The 23137-nt window shown below is 38.2% G+C and overlaps 1 protein-coding gene across 5 annotated transcripts in view; it reads left to right on the forward strand.

Moving 5' to 3' along the window:
• atf7ip.S (activating transcription factor 7 interacting protein S homeolog) overlaps nt 1-23137 on the forward strand; it is a 71246-nt gene that overhangs the window by 13865 nt on the left and 34244 nt on the right. For 2 of the 5 annotated variants that reach the window (XM_041561577.1, XM_018261120.2), the window contains exons 1-2: nt 14300-14398; nt 14640-14680. The exons of 1 other annotated variant lie outside the window; for it this stretch is intronic. In XM_041561577.1, the coding sequence (XP_041417511.1) occupies nt 14315-14398; nt 14640-14680 (125 nt within the window). In that variant the 5' untranslated portion in view covers nt 14300-14314. 2 more of the 5 variants (XM_041561579.1, XM_041561580.1) reach the window with 2 other exon arrangements.

Below are 23137 nucleotides of genomic sequence, written 5' to 3' on the forward strand. Positions count from 1 at the left end.
ATGACCATATAAAAACACGAGGCCGAAGGCCGAGTGTTTTTATACAGGTCATGGAACTCCGAGGTAAGTTCTAATATCCTCATATTTTACAACTGGGGGTACTTTATTTATTATAATACACAAGTTTCAATGAGTCGTGTGACAGAAATGACATCAGAACTCACCTTTTATAACTGATGACATCAGAACTCACCGTTTATAAGGATATAATTTACAGGATATTCATGGCTTTTGTGTATTATATAGAAATTATATTTGCCTGACAATTTTATGTCTTTTTGGAGTGCATTTTTATGTCACTTAGAGATTGTTTTAGATATTGTCAGTGCAGTTTAAGGGGCAGATTTATTAAGAGACCTTTTTTTGGTCAAAACTCTCAAATTCGAATTGTGAATTATTCAAACTCGAGTTTTAATTTGAATTTCGAGATTTATCATACTCTGGTCCTTTAAGAACTCAAATTCGACTTTTCCCCACCTAAAACCTGACGAATTACTGTATAAGTCAATGGGAGAGGTCCAGGGATCAAGTTGGTGATGTTTGTAGCCTTCCTGACATTCGAGTTTATTTCCAAGTTTTTTAAATTCTAATTGAGTTTTTATAATTAGAATCCAATTCGATTAGAGTTTTCGGGTCATTTAAATTTGTTCGAGTTTAAAATAATTAATTTTATTAATACATTTCGACTCGTCTAATTTATGGGATCTTTAAAAAAAAAAAACTCACATGAATTCGAAATTCGACCCTTGATAAATGTGCCTCTAAGGGTAAGGACACATTGGACGATTTGTCGCCAACGTTTTTAAAAAGTAAATCGCGGCGACAAGACGATCGTCTTTTTTGAACAGACGATTCACAGCGACTATTGGCACAGAGCGATTTGTATCCCATTACTCTGTGCGGTATGTGCTCCACCCAAACCGGAAACGGTTTGTGCTTCCCGCTGTAACCTGGCGTCTTTACGTGCTTGCGTTCTTGCGTCATTGCGTTCGCATTGTAATTTGAATACAATTGCTGCTACTTATCTGTATGTGTGTGCGTGTCTAGGAGATTTCAGTGCTTTTCTAAGTACATGCTCTTTCTGATAAATCGCTCGGAAAAGGGTCTCAGTGCGTTTTGGAGCTACAGGCGATTCACAAACGCGCTGTGGGCACAGGAGCTGGCGTATTTCATTTGGTTTTGTTCAGAGACAAACGAGCGATATGTCGCCGCGATTTGCTTTTTAAAAACGCTGGCGACAAATCGTCCAGTGTGTCCTTACCCTAAGAGTTATGTATTTTGTGTGTGCATATAACATAAATACAGATCAAAAGCTGGTGGTTTGTTTCATGTGCCGAGAGCCAGATAAAATGCCAATGAGATAATAAATATAAATATATATATATATATATATATATATATATTTTTTTTTAAATTTAATCCCGTCACTCTGACAACTGCTGATTAACTATTTATTGTCAACCACGCCCTTGTTTAGAATAATAAAAGCTTTCATTTTATACATGTCAAAAAAATTGCTTTAAACGATGACGAGCTAAACAACCTGGCTGTATAGTCCTGCATGGCAGCCTCCTCTGCTACAAAGGAGCATATTTATAAAGGAGAGAACATGTATGAATCAATAATAATTTAGCATTAACACTATAACTGTACACTGTAGTTTTAGTACATTTTACCTGTTTATAAGTTACCCACCCACATAGTGTGTACACTCAGGGTAGTGATCTCCTCTGGTCTCGCCACTGACCGCCTAATTTCAAATATAACTTGTATTTTTGAATCTATATTCCATTTAGTTGTTGTTTACAAACAGTGCTCTAAACATGCAAACAGATTAGCTGTTCCTTGTGTGTGTAAGACATTGTGTTATGGCATCAGCTGGCAGTTTAGCTCCACTGCAACTATTCTGTTCAAATCTTACTGCCAACTGCCAACGGACTGGGCGTGGCCACCCACCTTGAAACCCCTCAACGCAGTCGTACATCCGTAATTTGAATATCCCTCGCATTTTTTCTGTCAAGAAGCATAACCCCTCATTCGCCCAAACACATAAAAATCTAGTCTAGGGAGGAGCCAACAAGACTCGACAATAAAAAACTGCTAATTTGCATAACGGCTGACACGCGATGTAAAGGGAGGAAAGTGGGCGGAGCTAACGGTGTTTGGGTTTGAATGTCGGAGCGAGAAGCGCCTAGGGAAGAGGGCAAACGGCGGAGCGGCTGAGGAAGGGCGCAACTCGCAAGGGAGCCAGAATCAGTCTCCGGATAAATCTCTGAGCAGCCGTGCGACGATACTTCTCACACAAAGGTATCCTTAGCAGCCTTCTGTCAGTTGCAGATGCGTTATGTCGCGATATTACCACTCGGTAATCTGTTCCGTCTTTTTGACAGTCCCTAAAATGGCGCCCGGGCTGTCTAGCAAGGAGAACGATATTGTAGCGCCCCCTCCCTTTCACAACAGGTGGGAGGTGCTTAAATCTGGTTAACATGTGACTTGGTCTTTGTCTGAATTAGTCAGTGCTACATGCACAGTTTTTTTTATTTACAGGCGCCATTTTCTTATATTTTTATCTTGTTAAGCAGCTTTAAAGGGAAGTTAGGTGACAGATGACTTAAATTTTGCTGACTAGAGAGATTAGATAGATCTGTATAAAGCTTCACTTATTACATGTTAGTTACTCTTTAAGACAAATGTTTTTATTCTATTTTCTTTTGGATGTTTCAGTATTTACTTAGTATATACTTTAAAAATAAGCACTAAATGTTGAAAATATATGTATGGCCCTTTGGACAAGTTTTTGTGTACAAAATGTTACGTAGCCATTAGAAAAATTAAAAGTAGTGCAGAAGCCACCATTTTTAGTTTAATATTGGTGCTTAATAGTCCCGCATGGCATATCTATGCTTCTGTCACACACATGGTGTTGTTTCAACAAAATCAATAAAATGTAATTAAAGGAATGTTAAATTACAAATGTTTTTTTTATCAATGGTTGAAATACATGTCACTGTTGAAGGCCATGCTAACGGTAATCTTAGGCCACACGCCCTCATCTGTTCTTTATAAAGCACTGAAGCATTTACCCAGAGCTTTATGGACATTATAAATCATTCACATCAGTCCTTGCCCCATGGGAGCTTACAGTTGAATCTAATAAACTAATGATAGAGTCAGTTTTATCACAAAGCATGAGCATTTCCTTTATTTTTTTTGGAATATCTGAGGAGCACATGCATTTAGGTAGGGACATGGCTAGAATCGAACTAAGGACTCTAGCGCTACAAGGCGGAAGTGATGCCCAATGAGCTTTGTTTTGTTATGCTTGTTGCTGTTTTCTGGTTAACCATGATCAAACTGACAGGAGGGCTCGGGGGAACTAAACAGGGCAAAATTAGATCTATCTGATCTGTCTCACTCACTACAGAATCTAACAGTAACACTATTTATAACATGTGTAGGTAAGCCCTCTTATTAGGATTGCCACCTTTGCTGTAAAATAAATAATGTGGTCTTTATCTAATGAAGTAGTGCAGGGATCCCCAACCTTTTGAACCTGTGAGCAACAGTCAGAAGAAAAAGGGGTTGGCTATTTGGTAGCCCCTATGTAGATTGTCAACCTACATTAAGGCTCTGTTTGGCATTACACCTGTTTTTTATGCAACCAAAACTTGCCTCCAAGACTGGAATTCAAAAATCAGCTCCTGCTTTGAGGCCACTGGGAGCAACATCCAAGGGACTGGAGAGCAACATGTTGCTCGCGAGCTACTGGTTGTGGATCACGGAAGTATTGTAACCAGAGTATGCATTTAGCAGCTCTTGATTCCTTCCAGCAAATAATTTTTGTTTCAAATAGTGATGCACCGAATCCACCATTTTGGATTCGGCCGAACCCCTGAATCCTTCGTAAAAGATTTGGCAGAATACCGATCAGAATCCTAATTTGCATATGCAAATTAGGGGTGTGAAGGGGAAAACATTTTTTACTTCCTTGTTTTGTGACAAAAATTCAGGCGATTTACCTGAATTATAGTTTCCTGAAATGATCAAATTTGGATGTTAAAATTGAGAAGTTTTACTCCAGCAGTAACACTAGGATACAAATAACAGGTATGTCAATACAAATTTATTTGTTGTGGTGAATAGATCATACAGTCTGTGGACAAATTAACTGTTAATCTGAATTGGAAAATAACATCTTCTGGTGCGTTCAGTGCATTTTACTGAAGACTGGCGGATGTAGACCACCTGTTGATAACATTTTAACTTCAAATGCAAAGATTGTTACAGTAACATATGAGTGTATTTTCTTTCTGAATAATGATGTGATGCTCTTACACCAGAGCAGCTTACTTGAAATATTAAATTAATCAAACATTCTGCCATATTTATTGATTCTCAAAGGAATCTACCTTTAGAATGAATACTTAACTAACTGATAACTCGTATTATAAGGGCCCTCCCTATTCAAGTATCTTATGAAATGGTCAAGTACAGCAGGGAAAACAAATACTGAACATGTCAACATTTTTCTCAGTAAATATGTTTCTGCAACAATAAGAATGAGAGAGCACATGCATTTATCCATCATGATATGCTTTTTGTGTGATACCTTGATAATGAGAAAGTTGTTTTTTTAAAAGGCCATCAATTAGGACTAAACCAGCTGATATTAATTTTCACAGGATTGCTTTCAGACATATTTCAGCAGGTTTCTTGGCTTTCCATGCTTTTTTACACCTCATTTTTTTTTTTCATGTGTTCAATATGTATTCCCTGTGTCATTCTACTTTACTACACATAACTTAATTTATGGACTCATTTGTTTTTAGAAATATATTTACGGAGACAAACGTTGATGTGTAAAATACTTTTTTTCACTGATCACCTGACAGGAAATTATTTAGGTTCCCTGAATGATCATTTATTGGCAGAAGAAGCACTGTGACAACTTGTATATTTTAATAAATGTAAATATATTACTCAAGTGGCCTGTGTGGAGCTACACTGAGCAGATAACTGTGTGGAAACACGAAAGTATGCATTTCTGATTGTCAATGGACTTACAGAAACATATTACAGCATATTTACTTTCCTTTGCCTGTGTTGAAAATGCAGATGTGAACCTACTAATACTATGCAGTGCCACTAGCTAGAACAGGGTACCCCCAAGTCCTTGTGATGTTTTGGGTCACTGTCATCTTACAATAAAAATCGTTTTTATAACATACAATATTAAAAAAAAAAAAAAATCTTGTGAGCTGAAGCCTAGTTTCAGATTTTTTGGTTATTGCTGAAAAGCGGTTTGCAAAACCACATCAATGTCCATGGCAAGTTTGGCATACAGAGTTTTTGATGATATAGGTATTTTACACAATTTTATGTGTTGAATAAGCTGTTGGGTATTTAAACACCTGAAATGTGAACATTCTAACATTCTCATTTACTGTAGGTTGGTTTTTGCTGTGCCGATTTAAAAGTTTATGACACGGAGACAAAATTGAAATTATATTAAATTTGCCCTTCCAAAGCTGCTTAGAAAAGTGCACTGAAAATGGTGCACTGAAAATAGTGAAACTAACAATACGAGACCTTTGTTTATGGAAGATCATTCTTGAGGTGGAGTTGTTGGCTAAGAGGATAGGTTATCCGCATTTGATGTGGGATCTCCTGCTGAAGACCCTGGTTCAGTTCTTTGAGGCAGCTCCTTTTGACGGTGGATAAGTCATTTAATCTTCTGGTGCCCCAGCATATTTAATACACCTGTCATGACTGACTTGATTTCCTTCCTTGAGATAAACTTATGCTTTGACTATATTTTTTTTCCCTGTCTCTACACTTGACCTCAAGAGGAACAGCTTGGACGGGAAAGTGAATAGTCTGGAAAATCAGCCAAGAAGCGTAATTACTGAGCTGCATGAGAAATGAAGGCATAAGTTACAGCTGATCTGTATAAGGGCCGTGAAAGCCAATACTGTTGTAAATAAATACTTTCTGATTTTCCTGCTACAAGTGCAGTTAGAAGTTATGTTCTCTCTGGGAGAAAAACATGGCAATAATAATAACCTTCCATGCCTGCATCCAATTTCTCTTTTCAGTTGTATCAAGTGGTCAATGGCAAATAGTGGCAATCAAATTATCCTGTGTACCATAGTCCAATCAATTGAAATGGAGTAGTGGGTGTTTTATCACTTCTACAAAGTACCTGAAACAAAAACGCAGCCATTGCTCTAAATGTGAGGAGAAGGTGGCTCAGACTAAATAGAGATCATAAATGAGATTGCCAAAAGGGCCATAACATTACTCTTATCAAAAGGACAATTTTAAAAACTAAGGCTAGTGGCACCTGACTGATTGAAAAAGGGTGCTCCATAACTTAATGTAAACAGCTCACCGGGTAGATGATGTGGTCCAGGTGCACCAGCAGGAACGAAGAAAACAGGTACCGGCACACAGGTGCAATTCAAGTAGGGGACTAGCCCCTTACGTGTTTATTAAGTCAACACAACGTTTCGGGGGCAATTCCCCCTTCGTCAGGTGATACAGCCAAACATGTGAAATAGATATAAATACACCAAAGAAGCTCCACCCCCAGGACCCCATTGTCCAATATCCAGTAGGAATCCAAACTTGTCCAATCCTGGGGAACTCCCTCCCTGAACCTGGATATACGACAAGAAAAACAGGGCTGTCGGGCACTGTCCGGAATCCACAGGGCCAAAAGTATTAGTTAAAAAAATTACTTTATTAATCAAAGTTAAAAATATACTTGCATCTCCATGAGCCCTACGCGTTTCGTGTATAGTGGACAGTATATCAATTGTAACACCAAAAACCTGGTTTATCTGATTACATGTTTGAAATGTAAAAGCCAATATATAGGACAAACCTCACGCTAACTGAATAAGAGAATCCGAGAACACCTATCTGACATTAATATACATAAAGACACCAATGTCTCAAAACATTTTCATTCATGCAGCTCTGGCAACCTTGGTTGTTTCAGCATACAAGGCATTGAAAGAGTTAATCTTGACAGAGGAGGCGATTTGTCTGAAATACTTTCCAAAAGAGAAGTCTTTTGGATTTTCAACCTAAAAACAAGGATACCTTTAGGCATGAATTCAGAATTTGATGTCTCATGTTATTATTAATAAATATAATATGTTTACATTTTTTACATACTTTGTGCATTCTTCTTGTAACTATTTATGTTAATACTTTGTTCATTTTAATTATATGTATGATATACAGTATGTTTACTGGTTTTGTAGATTTTGATGCTGTTCTTTTAAGACATGTATGGAATACTGTCCTTTTAAGAACTGCTTTTCTCTCTCTCTCTCTCTCCCCCTCTCTCTCTCCCCCTCTCTCTCTCTCCCCCTCTCTCTCTCTCCCCCCCCCTCTCTCTCTCTCTCTCTCTCTCTCTCTCTCTCTCTCTCTCTCTCTCTCTCTCTCTCTCTCTTTCTTTCTCTCTCTCTCTCTCTATTTTTTTTTTATTTTCAAATGTTTTTGATTGGTTGTTTTGTGTATAAATGCTCATTTCCTGTGGGTGAGATCATAGCCCGTGATTAAGTACCCCTGTGGGTACGAAACTCGTAGGGCTCATGGAGATGCAACTAATTTTAACTAAAGCTTTTGGCCCTGTGGATTCCTCTGAGTGCCGGACAACCCTGTTTTTCTTGTCATATATCTGACATCTGATGCACATCTTTAGTATAAGATACAGATAAGTTTTACTAATGTCTCTGTTCTTTATTTCTGGGAAAGACGAGAGACATCCTCTCCGCCATCTAATTTTACTAGTAGGTGTGATGCTTAGAAACTTTGTTAAAAAACTAGTAACACAGAATATGAAAATTCTTTTTAAGTGACATATTTATAAGCTATTGATTAACAGCCATCAGACAAATCGATGTAGATATTTCAGGCCTAAACCATAAAACCCTGCAAAAAAGGATACAAAGGAAACTGTCAGTACCCACTCCAGGATCCAATATCACAAATCCTTTTTTGTGGTGGTTCAGCCATTTTAGTATCGGGCCTTAAAGGTGAACCAAAGCTTAACGAAAAAGTGGGGTAGAAATGCTGTGCATTATGTTTTAGGGTTCTTTACCAGCCCAACACAACCACAGCCCTTTTGTAGTGAAGATTTGTTCATTTTTTTTGCTGATTCACAGAACATGCTCGTTGCTGCTGTCGGTTAATCTGAGCTCAGGGACTGACTCGCAATATACAGTTTAAAGGCTAAATAACATTTACAATACAAGTCTAATTAGTAATTCAGATTCTCATTGCATGGCAGATCCAAAACTAGTGCAGTTAACATCAGAATTTAATAACCATTCATGTAGCATCAGCTTATGAGAGGTGACCCTCATTTTCTGCTTGATTTGTTACAACCCCTAAACTTAACTTTCAACAGCTGCACAGACAAGACTGAACATATGCAGTGCCGCTGGCATTCCCAACAAAATTCAAGATGGGGAAACCCTATGTAAAACTTGAAGGTCTGAATCATTACAGCTAAAGAGATGCTGAACTTTTAGACTGGTGCATTACGTTCAGTATAGAAAATTATATTTCTAGCCATAAAAATCTTAAGGGTTTAGTTCTCCTTTTGTTGCTTAAAGGGGAACTAAAGTCTAAAATAGAATAATGCTAGAAATGCTGTATTTTGTATACTAAACATGAACTTACTTCAGCAGAAGCCTAATTAAACAAATGATTTATGTTTTCAAAGTTGGCTGCAGGGGGCCTAATTAATCTTGTAACTTTGTTAAACATCTTTGCAAGACCATGCACATGCTCAGTGTGGTCTGGGCTTCAGTTGGGAAGTTAAGCTTAGGGATCATCATACATTATCAAAGCCGCACAAGTCAAATATCTGTCATAGAAGCCGATACAGCAAGACTGATTAATATTCAGAATATGCAGACTGCATGCAGTCTGTGGATACAAATCTCTAAACAGTCGCCAGCTGCTTTATAGGGAAACAAACAAAGCTGCTCGATGTCAGGGAAGTAAAGTGGGGGGGGGCTTTTCTTGCAATCCATTTAGTCTTTAGAGAATTTATCATTAAAAAAGCATGTTCTATAATGTTTGTTTAACTACAAAAAGAAATACAAAATAAATCTGTAGTAACTAAGAAGAAACATGTTATATTTACTGCCCTGATGCATGGTTTCTAAATTTATGATGGAGAATAATAAAGAAAAATTGGGTCTAAGAGTATCTACTTTTCTTTCTAATCAGACCTAAGCTCCTCATCATTATTTATTCATTGCATAGCATAACAAGTTATGTAGTGCTTTCCAATCATTTAAAATGGAAAGTCTAACTGTAATTTAACAAACAATGGTTACAGAGTAAAAAGTACGGTCAGAGGCTCCTACTCATAAGTGCTTACACTCTAAAGAGTTAAGGTATGTTTTTAAACATAAGGAATATGAAACCAATTGGTAATTTGTGAAAAGTTGATGTCTGATAAATCAATATACAATGAATATGCTTCCCTAAACAAGGGAGGGGAGAGTCTGATCGAGGCAGAAAGTTCAAGAGAAAAGTCTTGCAGTTGAGAATGGGATGAAGTGATGAAAGGAGAAGAGAACTGACTGCCAGAAGTAGAAAGTAAGTTGTGTGTATATTTTGAGATCAGAGCAGAGATAGATGGGCTTTATTGTTAAGGGCCTTGAATGTGAGAGTTAGTAATTTGAATTTGATTCAAGAGATTGAGTCAGTGAAGAGGGGATATGCATATGAGAGCAGCTGATGTGGAGCGTTCAGATAAATGAGTCTAGCAGCAGTTTGATTTAAAACAGTCTGGACCTCCATGATGATTTCATATATTTACATGTAACAAGTGCATAAAAATTCAGGAGGGGACTTATGTTACTGATAGTGGGTATTTTGCAGAGGTGAGCCACAGAATGCAAAATATCATGGATATAGTGACATAACCTATGCAATATTAAAGACGGGCTCAGCGATAAGGAACCAGCACCCAAGCAGGGATATTTTGGTGGAGTTGCTGAGGTATTCACTTTTCATTTCCTTGCCTTCCTGACAAATACAATATTTTCCTGTGAAGGGTATCATGGATGTTAAAATGTAAGTGGTGGTGGTGAGTTGCACCAAAACTTTTCATGGTTTAAAGATGTCATGTGACCAATAAATAGCTATAGCTTTGCTTCTATCTTTTAGTCTATAAAAGGGAAAATGAACCTCCCCCCCTAATTCAGATGGGCACATAAAAGTAAGGCGCATAATCACTATCTTAGCTTTCAAAAATAAGTTGCATTTATTTTTATAAACACACATGCCTGGTTCCACAGATTGAAAAGAAACCATGATACTCCCCTCCTTGACATTGTTACGGATTCTGGGACTTGAAAGGTTTCTGGGACTTGAAATCTCTGATGTGTACTACCCACTTTGGAAAGCAGAGAGACTTAATTCCCGAAACCCACCAAATCACAGTGGAACAAGGTAATGGAGGGGGTTGCATTACAATGAGTGTAAGGAGGGTGGGGAATGGGGGAACTCATTCCTTGTGAAAAGATCATGGATTCATCTTAATCTGTGGAATCGGGTATATCTGTGTGTTAAAAAATTATCTTTAAGGACAGGGGCACATGCAGTTGAATGTCTGCTTTCCCCCCCCCCCCCCTGTGTTTTGTATGCATGCTGATCCGTTGTCAGTAGTCCTATCCTGTAGCCCCACTGACAGTCGGAGCATCAGCCTGTGTAGCGCTACACTGAGCAGATTCCCCAGTGAAAACTGCAAAAGCCATTTTCTTCTCTTCGGTCTTCATCAAGAAGTAAGTTCTGTGTCGGCGCATGCGCAGTTGGAGCAGCCTTAGGGTTTTTGTCCACTGCGCATGCACCGAAAGTCATGGAAATTGCTGAAGTGCCAGAAGAAGACCGAAGAAGAAGATGGCTGCCGTGAATTCCTATGCCGTGAATCTGCACCGAGGGGTATTTAAAAAGTTAGTGGCATTTGCCCTGGGTAGCACCTAGGCTGGAGGGGGGGGGGGTCCTTGTATGGTAGGGGTTAGGGTTTTTTTTAATAAGGGGTTTACTTTAAACTGCTGTCAATGTTTCAATACAGTGTGATATGAGATCAGGATGATACAATAATTTGTGCATAGGAAAACCGCAAAATGACCGATATAGTTTAGTAAATTACTTTCTTATTGATGATCCCTTTTGCGTCTGTACTTATAAGGGTCCACCACCCAAGACAGTGTTTTATTTTGGGGTTTTTTTGTGTAGTGAAATGCTAAACAACTTTCCAGTATATGTTAACTATTTTTTGGTATGGTTTAATGTAATTTGCAAACATAATTGCTTTTCAAAGCAGCATTTATCTGTCTGCATGTTTCCATTCCCTGCATTCCTCAAACGGCACTTGCTTGCAAACAGTGTTGCAAACCAGCTGATAAAACAAATTCACTAAAAAAATTTATTGTACAATGTATTCAGTCATTTGTAGTTGTAATGAAAATACTTATCACTGGTTACCTTACATAGCTAACTGTTGACTTGCCTATAAACTCGCTGCATTTTTTTAGTGTCAAATGATCAAAGTCAAGGTTTTATTTTTCTAGGGATGCAACTAATCTGCAATTTGTGGATTCGGACTAATACTAGATCCACCCTCCCCCCCCCAAAAAAAAGATTCATTTAAATGGGAACAGTGATTTACATACTGAAATTGAAGAGAAAACATATTGCATCAACTGTGAAAGAATTGTCCCCTTTTCAATTTTCTAGAGCTTCAAATTATAAAAATTTGGTTCCGCTGAATGCTTAGGACTCGAATCGTGCAAAAAGCACTTGGAATTAGCCACATTTTGGATTTGGTACATTCCTGGTTTCCCCTTGCCACTCACTGGCTTACTTCTGATCTACAAAATACTTGATTTAATTAACCTTTTTTGAAAATAACTGTCACTTTTAATTATGAGCCGTTGGTGAGATTAGACAAAAAGTGTCCGTACTTGCACAGTCTGGTTGATTTTTAGCATGCAAAAAAAGCACCACAGATGTTTAACTAATAATCATAGAATTTGCAGTACCAGTGTTCTGTGGTCTGTATGTACAGTATATGTGCGTGAATAATATATGATATTAAATATTTTTTGGACATCTTTTATCCAACATTATAAACATTTCTTCCAACCTATACAATTTTTTTTACTTCTTGTATCTATCAATATTTGCATGCAATCTGTATGAACCCATCTATTGTACAGTGCTGCATAATATGTTGGTGCTTTATGAATGCGTGTTAATAATGAGATTCACATATATACTGTTTACCAAAAAGTTACCACATTTTACCTATTGCTGGACACGTGGGCACTGGGGAGGAAAAGTGAGCTCTGCTTTCTGTAATGAGTTCAGAACATTGAGAGCTGTGGGAGGGGCATTGTACAGCTCTGAAGGCTGAAGCAAGCAGACTGGCCATGATCTCTGGTAAGGAAACCATATGAGCTATTCCACTGGTTTACATTCTCTGCTTTACTTAACACTCTATTTGTCAGCTGTTGTCATTAATGTGACCTTGAAACTCCAGCCTTGTGTTGATAATAGCTGCAGTTTTGCATATGCAAGCTCACTCCTCAGGATGCAGCTAGTGCTGATGCAAGAGCAGCAGTGCAAGGGTGTTTTTAAGAGCTTGCTGTACTGAAAAACATAGGGGGAAGGGTAAAAGGAATGCAGGAGGTGGAGCTGTGTTTTTCCGATGACTCACCTCATAAGGCACAAAAGAGCTGTTGGCAGAACTCGAGTCCCAGTCGTAATGAATAGAGCGCAGCTGCAATAGATCTGAAGAGAGCCTAGTGCTGAGGGGTTTCTTGTAGTTACATTTACCACTTTACAAAAACTATAGGAACTAACCGATTGCTGTGAACTATCCTAGACTGGAAAACTATTCTTGATTGACAGTGTAAACGTTGATTAAAACTGAAGAGTAGAATATTGTTGATAATGGTTTTATTTAGTAAATAGCTTGTAGATATTAGTTGTAGTCACAGGCATCATAGTTCTCCTAAACACACAGCTGTGGCTTTTTCTGTATGCTTGCTGCAGGCTCAATTCGTTTACTAGTTATGGTGAACTTCGTTTTGCCGCAGCAATTCTCTCTACTGCAAGTGAACACAATAAAGTTCTTATTCTAAATAAAGACCTATTCAATAACTCAACTACAGAATCCTATTCTTTAACAGAGACTATTTTTAGACACTTTTGTTATAGTAACTTACAATTACCTATATTGAGGCTTATTATTTGCCTCTTGTTAAATAAGGCTTAAATAAGACGTTTTCACCACAATCCGATGCGCTGCAGCAAACCACATGCTACGGAAATAAGGTAAGTGAATGTATTTTTGGAAGTTGCAGCATTAATGCGACACGACTGTCAGATGCAGATGCAGTGTCTGCATCTGACAGTCGCGTCGGACCAATGCTGTGACTTCATCCGACAATGCATTCACTTATCTTATTTCCGTCTAATGCACTTTGTCGCAGACGTTTTGTCGGATCGCGCCGAAATCGTCCGTGTAGTCCTACACTTACATGTAGTTTATGAAACTCTCCACAGCAAAAATCCTTCATTAAGCATAATAATCACTGATGTAATGTTCTTCTTTCCTACCCAGAAATCATAGGAATCATATGTGTGATCCTTCGATCATCATCTTCATATCATGTTCATAAGAACATAATAAATTAATATATGCTGGTTTCTGCAGTAATTAATATTATGTTTAGGCTATAAATGCAAACTTTGTTTCATAGTAATTCAGTTTATGATGTCAGGTGAAATCTTAATGATCATTGCCTATGTTTGGTTACTGCATTTACAGTTTCACTTTGGGAGACCTTTACTGTTCTAGCAATGCTGATGTGTGAATTTGTTACAGGGCTGACTGTGTTGCAGTAGATAGACCATATGCACTAAGAACCAGCTGCTGCTTGACAACAAAAGCATTTCAGGCAATATTCGTCTAATGCAGCTCCTCCTAAAACCCTGAATTTGCTTATGTAAATGTTCTTTGGCGCCAGATTGCTGTAACTGCAGCCTGGCTGTAGCTTGGCAAATGATTGCTGTTAATTTTTTTTTTTTTCATGTTGCTTGGAAAAGCCATAAATGCTTATGTTTACTTCATTTGCAGTTTTGTCCTTAATTTAAGAATTACTTTGCTAGTCTGCCTGAGCAGCACTTAGCCTAGGTCTGTACCTACTGCTGTGTAATCCTGTTGTGATTTTATCAGTAGTTGATTGGTTTTGCCTTTTGGTGCTGCTTTGCAATGTGGGATGTGTCTTGCTGCACACAGTTGCTGCAGTACTCCAGTTGGCAAGCACAGAAATCAGTACAAAGAGTTCAGATGCTAGTAAGTACACTGTTACTTTAGCTGAAGCCTTAGGTTTTGGGTTTTTTTTTTACTCTGTACTGTAGCTGAAGTTGGATTCCTGTAAAGAATTTTCCAAAGTGCCTTCTCCCTGCAGTTCTTTCTAGAAGCCTTTCCAGTCTTAATTACCAGACAGTAAAATGCTGCTTGTTAGAAAATTGTGCTTAATGTAAAAGCGCAATGATATAGTGATATTAAAAGTGTATTTAATTGCTCTTGGCAGTGTTTCTCAAAGAGGACCCTGGCTGTTCAACTGCTAAACAGGTAAGCAAGAGCTATTTTGTAACTAAATAAATTTGTTTTTTTGCCAGTTGAAGGTTGAGTAATTTAAAGCTGCAGAACATATATGCAAATGTCCATTGAGAGCTCATGGTTATAGGGCAGGGGGGAGTGGCTAAAGCCAAGCTGTCTTGATGATGCATTGATTCTGTTTTTAGCACCTCCTTCTAGGGGCTTAACTAATATTTATATGTCTGTCTTGCAGTTATACTAATACTATAAACTAAAACAAGACTTTGATTTTATAGTAAGCTCAGTGTTCTTTATGGTCAGTTGAGTAATGCTAAAGTCAAAGGCACTTAACAATTGATACAACTGATAACTATATATGCACAGTTTGTATTTATATACATAGTATTTTAAGGCGTGTGCTTGTTTTGTTGAGTATTGAAAATTTGTATATTAATATATGTTTAATATAGTATGGAGGACCAAATGTGTGGCTTTTTGTTTGGTGTACTGCCTTCTGCATCACATGGAGAGTTCTGCTGAAGGTTTCCATTAACCCTTTAAATTCCACTCTTTATGTGCATTAAGTCTTTTATACACATGTCGGGATTATCAACAGACTAGAGCAATTAGGCATCAAATTGTATTCTATATTGTTAAATAGCATAAAACATGCACATACTGTTTAAGCTGTTCTTGTATAGGAATGTTATAGCTATTTCTGTAGATCATAGTGTTGCATCACTGACCCATTCTGAAAGCATGGGAATTTTTTTTGTCTTATTATACATTGTGTAGCTTGAAACAAGCGTTAATCCCACAAAATATCCCACAAAATAAGCATGGTTGTTAATTTTAAAGAGAAACAAGTTCTGACAACATGTGTCTTTCATTTGTAGTAATACATAGGCCTGCTCTTCTGATTTCCACTGACTGCAACCTTTTGTGGATTTAAAGCTGCTGCTGATAACAGGTTGATTTGGACTACAATCTGATGAGATCATTGTACAGTGGGACAGCCTGAATCTTAGTGACGTGCTTGTTCAGTATTATTCACATCAAACGGTTTACAACAGATTTTAGCGTTAGTGAGGCACCTGTCATTAATTGGTTAGCTGATGACTATCCAACAAGCCAATGAGAGACTTTGAGACCCTGGTATCATGCGTGTGCACAATAACAGGTAACTGCAACATGAAACATTACAATGTGCATGGCTAATATGAGCAGTTTGGGCTAAACCACAGAGAATAAATTTGTTTTGTTGGGTCTACTTGCTAAGAAAAACATTGATATTCCCAATCCAGCAAGATGACTGTGTTCAACAGAGACCGCAATTAGACTACCATCTTAATGAAAATGTGTCTTTCTACCCAGAATTCCTTCTCCAATGCAAATATGTTGAATAGACTTTTTCAGTATTTTTGCTCGTTTTATTGTATCGCCTTTTTATACAGATATAAAAGCTGCTTTTGGTTAAGAAAACCTTTGAAAAGCTGTCGATTTATGGATTGAAAGTAAATTTGAAAGCCTGTTTATAAATGATTTGTTGTTACTTTTAGGTGGCCACAATCATATCTGCAGCACGAGGCTTTAGATCTTTACTAACAATGGGGAGCTGTTAAGCAGGTTGTCTGGAGTTTTTTTTGTGAATACCTGTTGATGGCTCAGCATGCTAAACAGGCGGTCTTTATATATAAATCTGTGTGTTTTTATAATGTCTTAACACAGCGTATTGTTTTATATTAAACCTTGCAGGTTTTATAGAATGGGGGGTCATACATTTTGTTTTTGGTATCTTCAACTTTCTTGCTTTAGAATTACTTATATTAGATATACCATGACCTGGATGAATTAAAATATTCCTAGTCATCTTTCTTGCTTATGTGGAGTTGTTTGGGCCACTTTCTGTTGATTTCTATATTGTCCTATTTTATGGTTTGAAAAAAGCCCATCTTTATATGGCATCAAAAAGTTAGCATTATGATTACTTTCATAATTTTCTCTGTATATACTGCGTATAACCTTGTTTTCTTATGCACATCTGAAAGCTTGGTACAACATAATTCAGAAAAATGGGAACACAAAACAAACTGTATGATCAGCTTGTATTTTTGGATGAAAGCTATAACAGAACACCTTTTCAGACCCCCCATCTGACTATAATGCTTTTTTTGCGTTTTGACACTCTGATCTGATTCCACTTAGTGCTTTTAAAATGAGCACAAACTTATGTGAATAGGGCCTCAAGAAGAATGGTATATATGCTATGCATACCTGTTATTTGCTAGAGCATGCAGATGAGATGTGTGCATATGTATGTTTGATAACAGTTATTATATGTATGTCATAAGATAAGTAAAATTTAGAATAGATCGTAGTTGCCTATTCCTGAAGCTAATAAATAAATACAGTAGAACCCCCCCATTTTAGGTTTTATGGGGACCAGACAAAAATGATGTAAAATCCAGGAAAATGTAAAATCAGGGAAATGTATTATGCATAATATATAGGTGGGACCACAAAACAACAATCTAAAATGAGGGGAAACTTAAAATCAGGGGATGTAAAATGGGGGTTCTACTGTATACATTCTAAATGAATTCATCATATATTTTATATGGATGGCATGATAGGCTAAATGGTGTACTCTAACTGTGCCAATACATTTTAGATTCCAGGCAGTGCAGTCTGCAAGGAGTTTGAATTTTCTTCTGTGTCTGCATGGAATTTCTCCTACACTCCAAAAACATGGAGGTTAAATGACTTTTGATAAAACTGCACATAGTTTGTGTGTGAGTCTGATTGAGACCTTAGATTGTAGAAAGAGATTGATGTGAATGATGTTCTGCAGTATATATTTGTGCTGTGTAAATAAATGTCAATCGCAAGGCACAGCAAAGTATTGCACTTCTCCTGGTCAGATTCCATCTATTTCTCTTTATAATCCTTATGCCATGTACCTTGGACGTGGTACAGGAACATACTTCTAGGATAAAAAACAAATTTGGGGCTCAACACAACCTGTTGGAATAAAGTGAATTTAAGGCATCGTCATAACTGGCAACCTCATTCAGGGCTAGATCTTCATGTACTTTTACATATACAAGTTTTGGTCAGTGGCTCTACTTACTGGTTCATACTAAAGCTGCTGCACCAGTTACCACCAGTTACCACCAGTTACTGTAGCAATAGATTCTATAACTCGCTCACAGCAGCCCCTCCTATGCCTGTATGCCCAGAAATATGTGCACCAGTACCTGCACCCCTTTATTAAGCATTGCATGTGTACCTGCCCCCAGGCAAAGAGGAGGAGGAGGTGGGCTGTGCATGAGAAAACCGAGGGTAAGTGAGTGTAAGCAGAGACAGAGGGCTGAAATGTGCATGTCTTGAGCTCATTTTTATAGGAAGGGACACAACAACCATTCTTATCCGAACAATCACCAAGAGGTATTTTGCTCTGGCAATAAATTGCAATTTTGACAGAATGTTAGAAGCCTTAAAGTATATATAAATTTTCATTACTACTTTAGTAATGAATTGCTGGCTTGACCTGAAATGTGATGTATACTAGGCCAGTTTACAAAAAATAAAGTAACAATTTGGCACCATCACTGAGCTCATGCTTATAGATTTTATGTCCATATACTTTAAATAACTGTCTCTGGCCACAAGGTTTCCTTGCCTCCAGGTTTCATCTGCTGGAAGGAGTGGGGGATAGTAGTACATTTTGTGTAACAAATCAGCTTTACATCATGTACCATTTTGCTACTTTGGACTTTACATCTCTCTCTAATTGCTTACCAACTGTACATTTCCTGGGTGGAAACGTGCTGCGTGAGCACTAATAAAGTTGTTGAAATAAATAGCAGCTGGTTATTCTCAACACATGTTTATTTAACACACACACATATATATTTATTTTTTAATTCTCTCATGATTCACTTTTGCCGCTGCCTTCGACTCCCCCTACCTGTGGATCAGTCTGCATTTAAAAAACAGAAGATTTTTATAAACATTTAATGGGTGTAATGAAATCTTTCACTGTTGGATGTAATCAAAGTCATTTTATGCTTCTAAGCAGGTTTATTTTATATTAACTTTATGCCATATCAATGAAAAATGTAAGGACACACTATTGTAATTTTAAACATAATAAGGCACGTTTATGAAATGCTTAATGTTGGGCTATATATATTTCAGTGTAGCCTGCTAAATACATGTTTCTTAGAGGAGAATGTTGCCATGTATGCATGAGCTGTTGGCACGTTAATATGACACTAAATATGTATAACATCCACATAATGCTTGGCTAATCCATAATTGTATATGTGCTGCAGACTGCGCTGATTTCTATGCAGCCATGTAGTATACACAACTTTGCCAAGCCATGTTTTTTAAGTATAATATAATTTTCCTAGGGACTGCAAAAAATATGTGTAAAATCCTGGAACAGCAGGGGACGGAGAAACCTATCAGGATTTTAGGGGTGTGGACAATAGAGGTGTTACAGTTGTGAATAATGCAGGGGGGATTACAGGTGTGAACAATGCAATCATTTGCAGTCTGAATTCGTGCCAGATGCATGTCGTTTTTACCTGAGATTTCTCGATCAGTCCCATTAGATTCGGAACATCACATGCATTTAGTCGATGTGCGACAAATCGTTCTGCATCGTTCCGTGGAGTTAAGCCCTAAATCAGGGGTGTCCAAACTTTTTGCAACGAGGGCCAGATTTAGTGAGGTGAAAATGTGTGGGGGCCGACCATTCAGCCTGACATTCTTTGAACGATTAACATCATTTAACTCATTTAAACAAGGAATCATGTCGTTAGTTATTACTAATACCTTCAGCACACAGGCAGCAGTATAGACCAAGTGGCAGATCATTTATCTAATGTGCCCAAATATTACTGCTAGGGCTACGTGATTCCTGATTGCACTGTACTGGAGGGCCGCATTATTATTCATTTCATGACAGAGGCTGAGGACTGGTGTAAATTTGAAAACGGGTTACAATTGGCCCCCGGGCCTCACTTTGGACATGCCTGCCCTAAGTGTTTCCGTGAAGCATCTTGTATAGATTGTAAACTGCTCTAAATTGAAACTTTAGTCGATACATTTCTTATTCTTTGTCCCTGATGAGCAGAATCCCAGAGTTACATTAAAGGCAGCTGTTAATAGAATAAATGCTACTGTTGTACAGATGTATCAATATAACATAGCAAATTGTAACATAGCAAACAGTTCACAGTCTGTTTGGATTACTGAGGTGATTGAAACTCCAGAGAGAACATTTAAATTTTATCTTAATCAAAAACAAATAGAGAGCAACTGAAAAAGTTATTATTTTTAGTGAATGCAGGTCAGGTGCACAAACTTTGCTTGGGATGAAGAAAGCAAGCGATTTCTTTTTTTATTTTTTAATATTATCAAATTTGCAGTATGTGAATATTCATTTGAAATTCAATTTATAGCTTTTGATGCAGTGTTATTAAAATGTTAGTGACATGCTTCCATGTTGAGCCATTCCCACTATAAATTGTGTAATATGGGTTTTATAATACCTTTATTTTGTTTAAAAAGACTTCAAATAGTAAACAAGACTTGAAGGATAGCACTCCTCTCTCTAACACTCCCCCAGCAGAAATGGTTTTGATGGCATAATTGTTTCTGATGAATCCCCCACTATAGATACTAATGGGTTCTCATATAAAGTCTGCATTGGTGGATTAGCCCCTTGCATGACAGCATGGCTCCACCAATGCAGAATCAATGTATTTCATTTTTTAAGTTCAAAGTACCTTTTTACACAGCTAAGCCTCCTTATTTATTTTATTCTCTGTGTTAAATCCACCACATGCACTCCAAGCAGCAGTCATTCAAGTAAAGGATTTTTGATCCTTCTTTATCTTGTCCTATGGGATACACTCTTTACACACTTTATAGAATTAGACATCAGTTTGTCATTGTTTGTCCCAATGGTTCCTGTCTCTTATCAGGTACCACATCAACTTTCTGTATGTTTGTGGATTGTGGGATTATCTGGAGGAAGCCCACACAAGCATGTTGAGACCATACAAACTCCTTTTCATCAGTGGTCTAACTACTGGGGGGGGGATGAGAGAGAACATCTGTGAACAGGCACATCACCACCTTTGGGGTGTGTGCTAAAGACATCCGCTCAAAACTGGAGGGCAGAAAGTAAAACTATGCCCATATCTGGAGGTGAGTGGGGGGGGGGGAATAAGCAAATTTTTTCCAAATGATAGTATATAGTGGCCATACTGATAAGAAATGTGTCAAGATTACTAGAGGTAGATGACTGCACTGTTCAATTAAAAAGTGCTCCAAAGCCACCCCAAATCCAGCCGCACTTACCCCAACACACTGACCAAGCTAAAGTTGCAGGAGCATGGAGCGTTGGATGCTGGGCTGGCTGCAGTTAATTTTCCCTCTAAGCTGTGTGAGCACACACAAATTTTGTGCACACAACTAATTGTGGTGCACACAACTAATTGTGGTGCGCACAAATCTTGCATCTATTCTGACCCGCATACACCTTTTAAAAAATGCACACACGTTTAAAATGTGAGCAAAAAATATTTATTTTTGTGCACATAGCCAAAAAGGAATTAGAGACAACATTGGCTGTTGTGTGATCTTCCATTTGCTGGAGTACTGTTCACAGTATCATGGAAAGATTATACCACTGGTAGCCTACTGTGAGCACAGGGAGGCCTGCCTCTTCTGTAGAAGTGGCACAAATTGGCAGGGGGGGCAGGAGGTAGTTTTGGGAGAATTTTAAATTATACTAATGGCACAGTCCTAGTGATAAACTGACATGTTCATAAAGCTATTACAGAAAAATGTTTTTCTGTACCACTTTAAACAGGACAGCAGTTTAGTGTTATTAGAGACACTGGTGTTACTACTTCTCCATGTGCCTTGAGGCAGGAATTTTTTGATCTGAGCAATCAAATCAAATTTATTTTGTATATAGTTTGCCTGCACTGGTAAAGTTTTACACCCTACTGCAGTGATCCCCAACCAGTAGCTCGTGAGCAACATGTTGCTCTCCAACCCCTTGGATGTTGCTCTCAGTGGCCTTAGAGCAGGTGCTTATTTTTAAATTCCTGACTTGGAGGCAAGTTCTGGTTGCATAAAATCAAGGTTTAATGCCAAAAATAGCCTCAATGTAGGTTGACAATCCACATAGGGGCTGCAAAATGGCCAATCACAGCACTTATTTGGCACCCCAATAACTTTTTTTATGTTAGTGTTGCTCCCCAACTCCTTTTACTTCTGAATGCTGCTCATGGGTTCAAAAGGTTGGGGATCCCTGCACTGCTTAAGTCCCTGAAAAGTACTGAATATTGTGTTGAATTTTTTTTGATTCCTATGGGATTTTAATAGGCGTATTTATCAAATGGTGAATGCTTAACTTACACACACTGATGAATACACTTCACAAAATCCAATAGGAATGAATAGAATAAATAGAAACCAAGTGAGTTTTTCTGTGGTGAGATTTGATCAATCTGCCCCTGAGTGTCTAAAACTATTTGAATTATACTTGTTTGCAATGTCTGTTTATAAACCCAACTGACTATTGGGCTTGAATGCTCTGTGTAATGGAATCAACTGCAAAATTTGATTATACTAGGGCCATGAAAGTTTCATTTCAAATTTGCAGATGAGTGGGTATAAAATTTTATTTCACTCATGCAACTTATGGCAAGGCATTCAGGCTGTCACACAGCACAAGCCTGCGCGGAGGAACTGAACAAGTTCTACCCACGGTTCGACGCGCTAAACAAAGAACCTGTGAGGAAAGCCACGCCTCCTTTCACCGACCAAGTCATCTGTCTACCCACAGCCGACGTGAGGCGAACCTTAACCAAGGTAAATCCACGAAAGGCTGCCGGACCAGACAACATTCCTGGTCGTGTGCTCAGAGACTGTGCTGATCAACTGGCAGACGTCTTTACTGACATCTTCCACACATCGCTAAGCCAGATGATCATCCCCACATGCTTCAAGTCCACCACCATCATTCCAGTGCCAAAGAAATCTTCAGTAACCTGCCTGAATGACTACCGCCCTGTTGCACTAACCTGGTCATCATGAAATACTTTGAGAGACTTGTGATGGCACACATCAAGAGCACCCTCCCCTGCTCACTGGACCCACTAGAATTTGCATACAGGCCAAACAGGTCAACTGAGGATGCCATATCCTCTGTACTCCACCTCTCGCTAACTCATCTGGACAGGAAAGACAGTTATGTGAGAATGCTGTTCATAAACTTTAGCTCAGCATTCAATACCATCCTCCCTCAAAAGCTGAGTGGGAAACTGAGCAATCTGGAATTGAGCACCTCTTTGTGCAACTGAATTTGGGACTTTCTGTCAGAGAGGCCTCAGTCTGTTCGTATCGGCGACAACGTTTCCAGCACCATCAAATTGAGCACAGGAGCTCCTCAAGGATGTG

The sequence above is a fragment of the Xenopus laevis genome, chromosome 4S, assembly GCF_017654675.1.
Source record: "Xenopus laevis strain J_2021 chromosome 4S, Xenopus_laevis_v10.1, whole genome shotgun sequence".
Lineage (NCBI taxonomy): Eukaryota > Metazoa > Chordata > Amphibia > Anura > Pipidae > Xenopus > Xenopus laevis.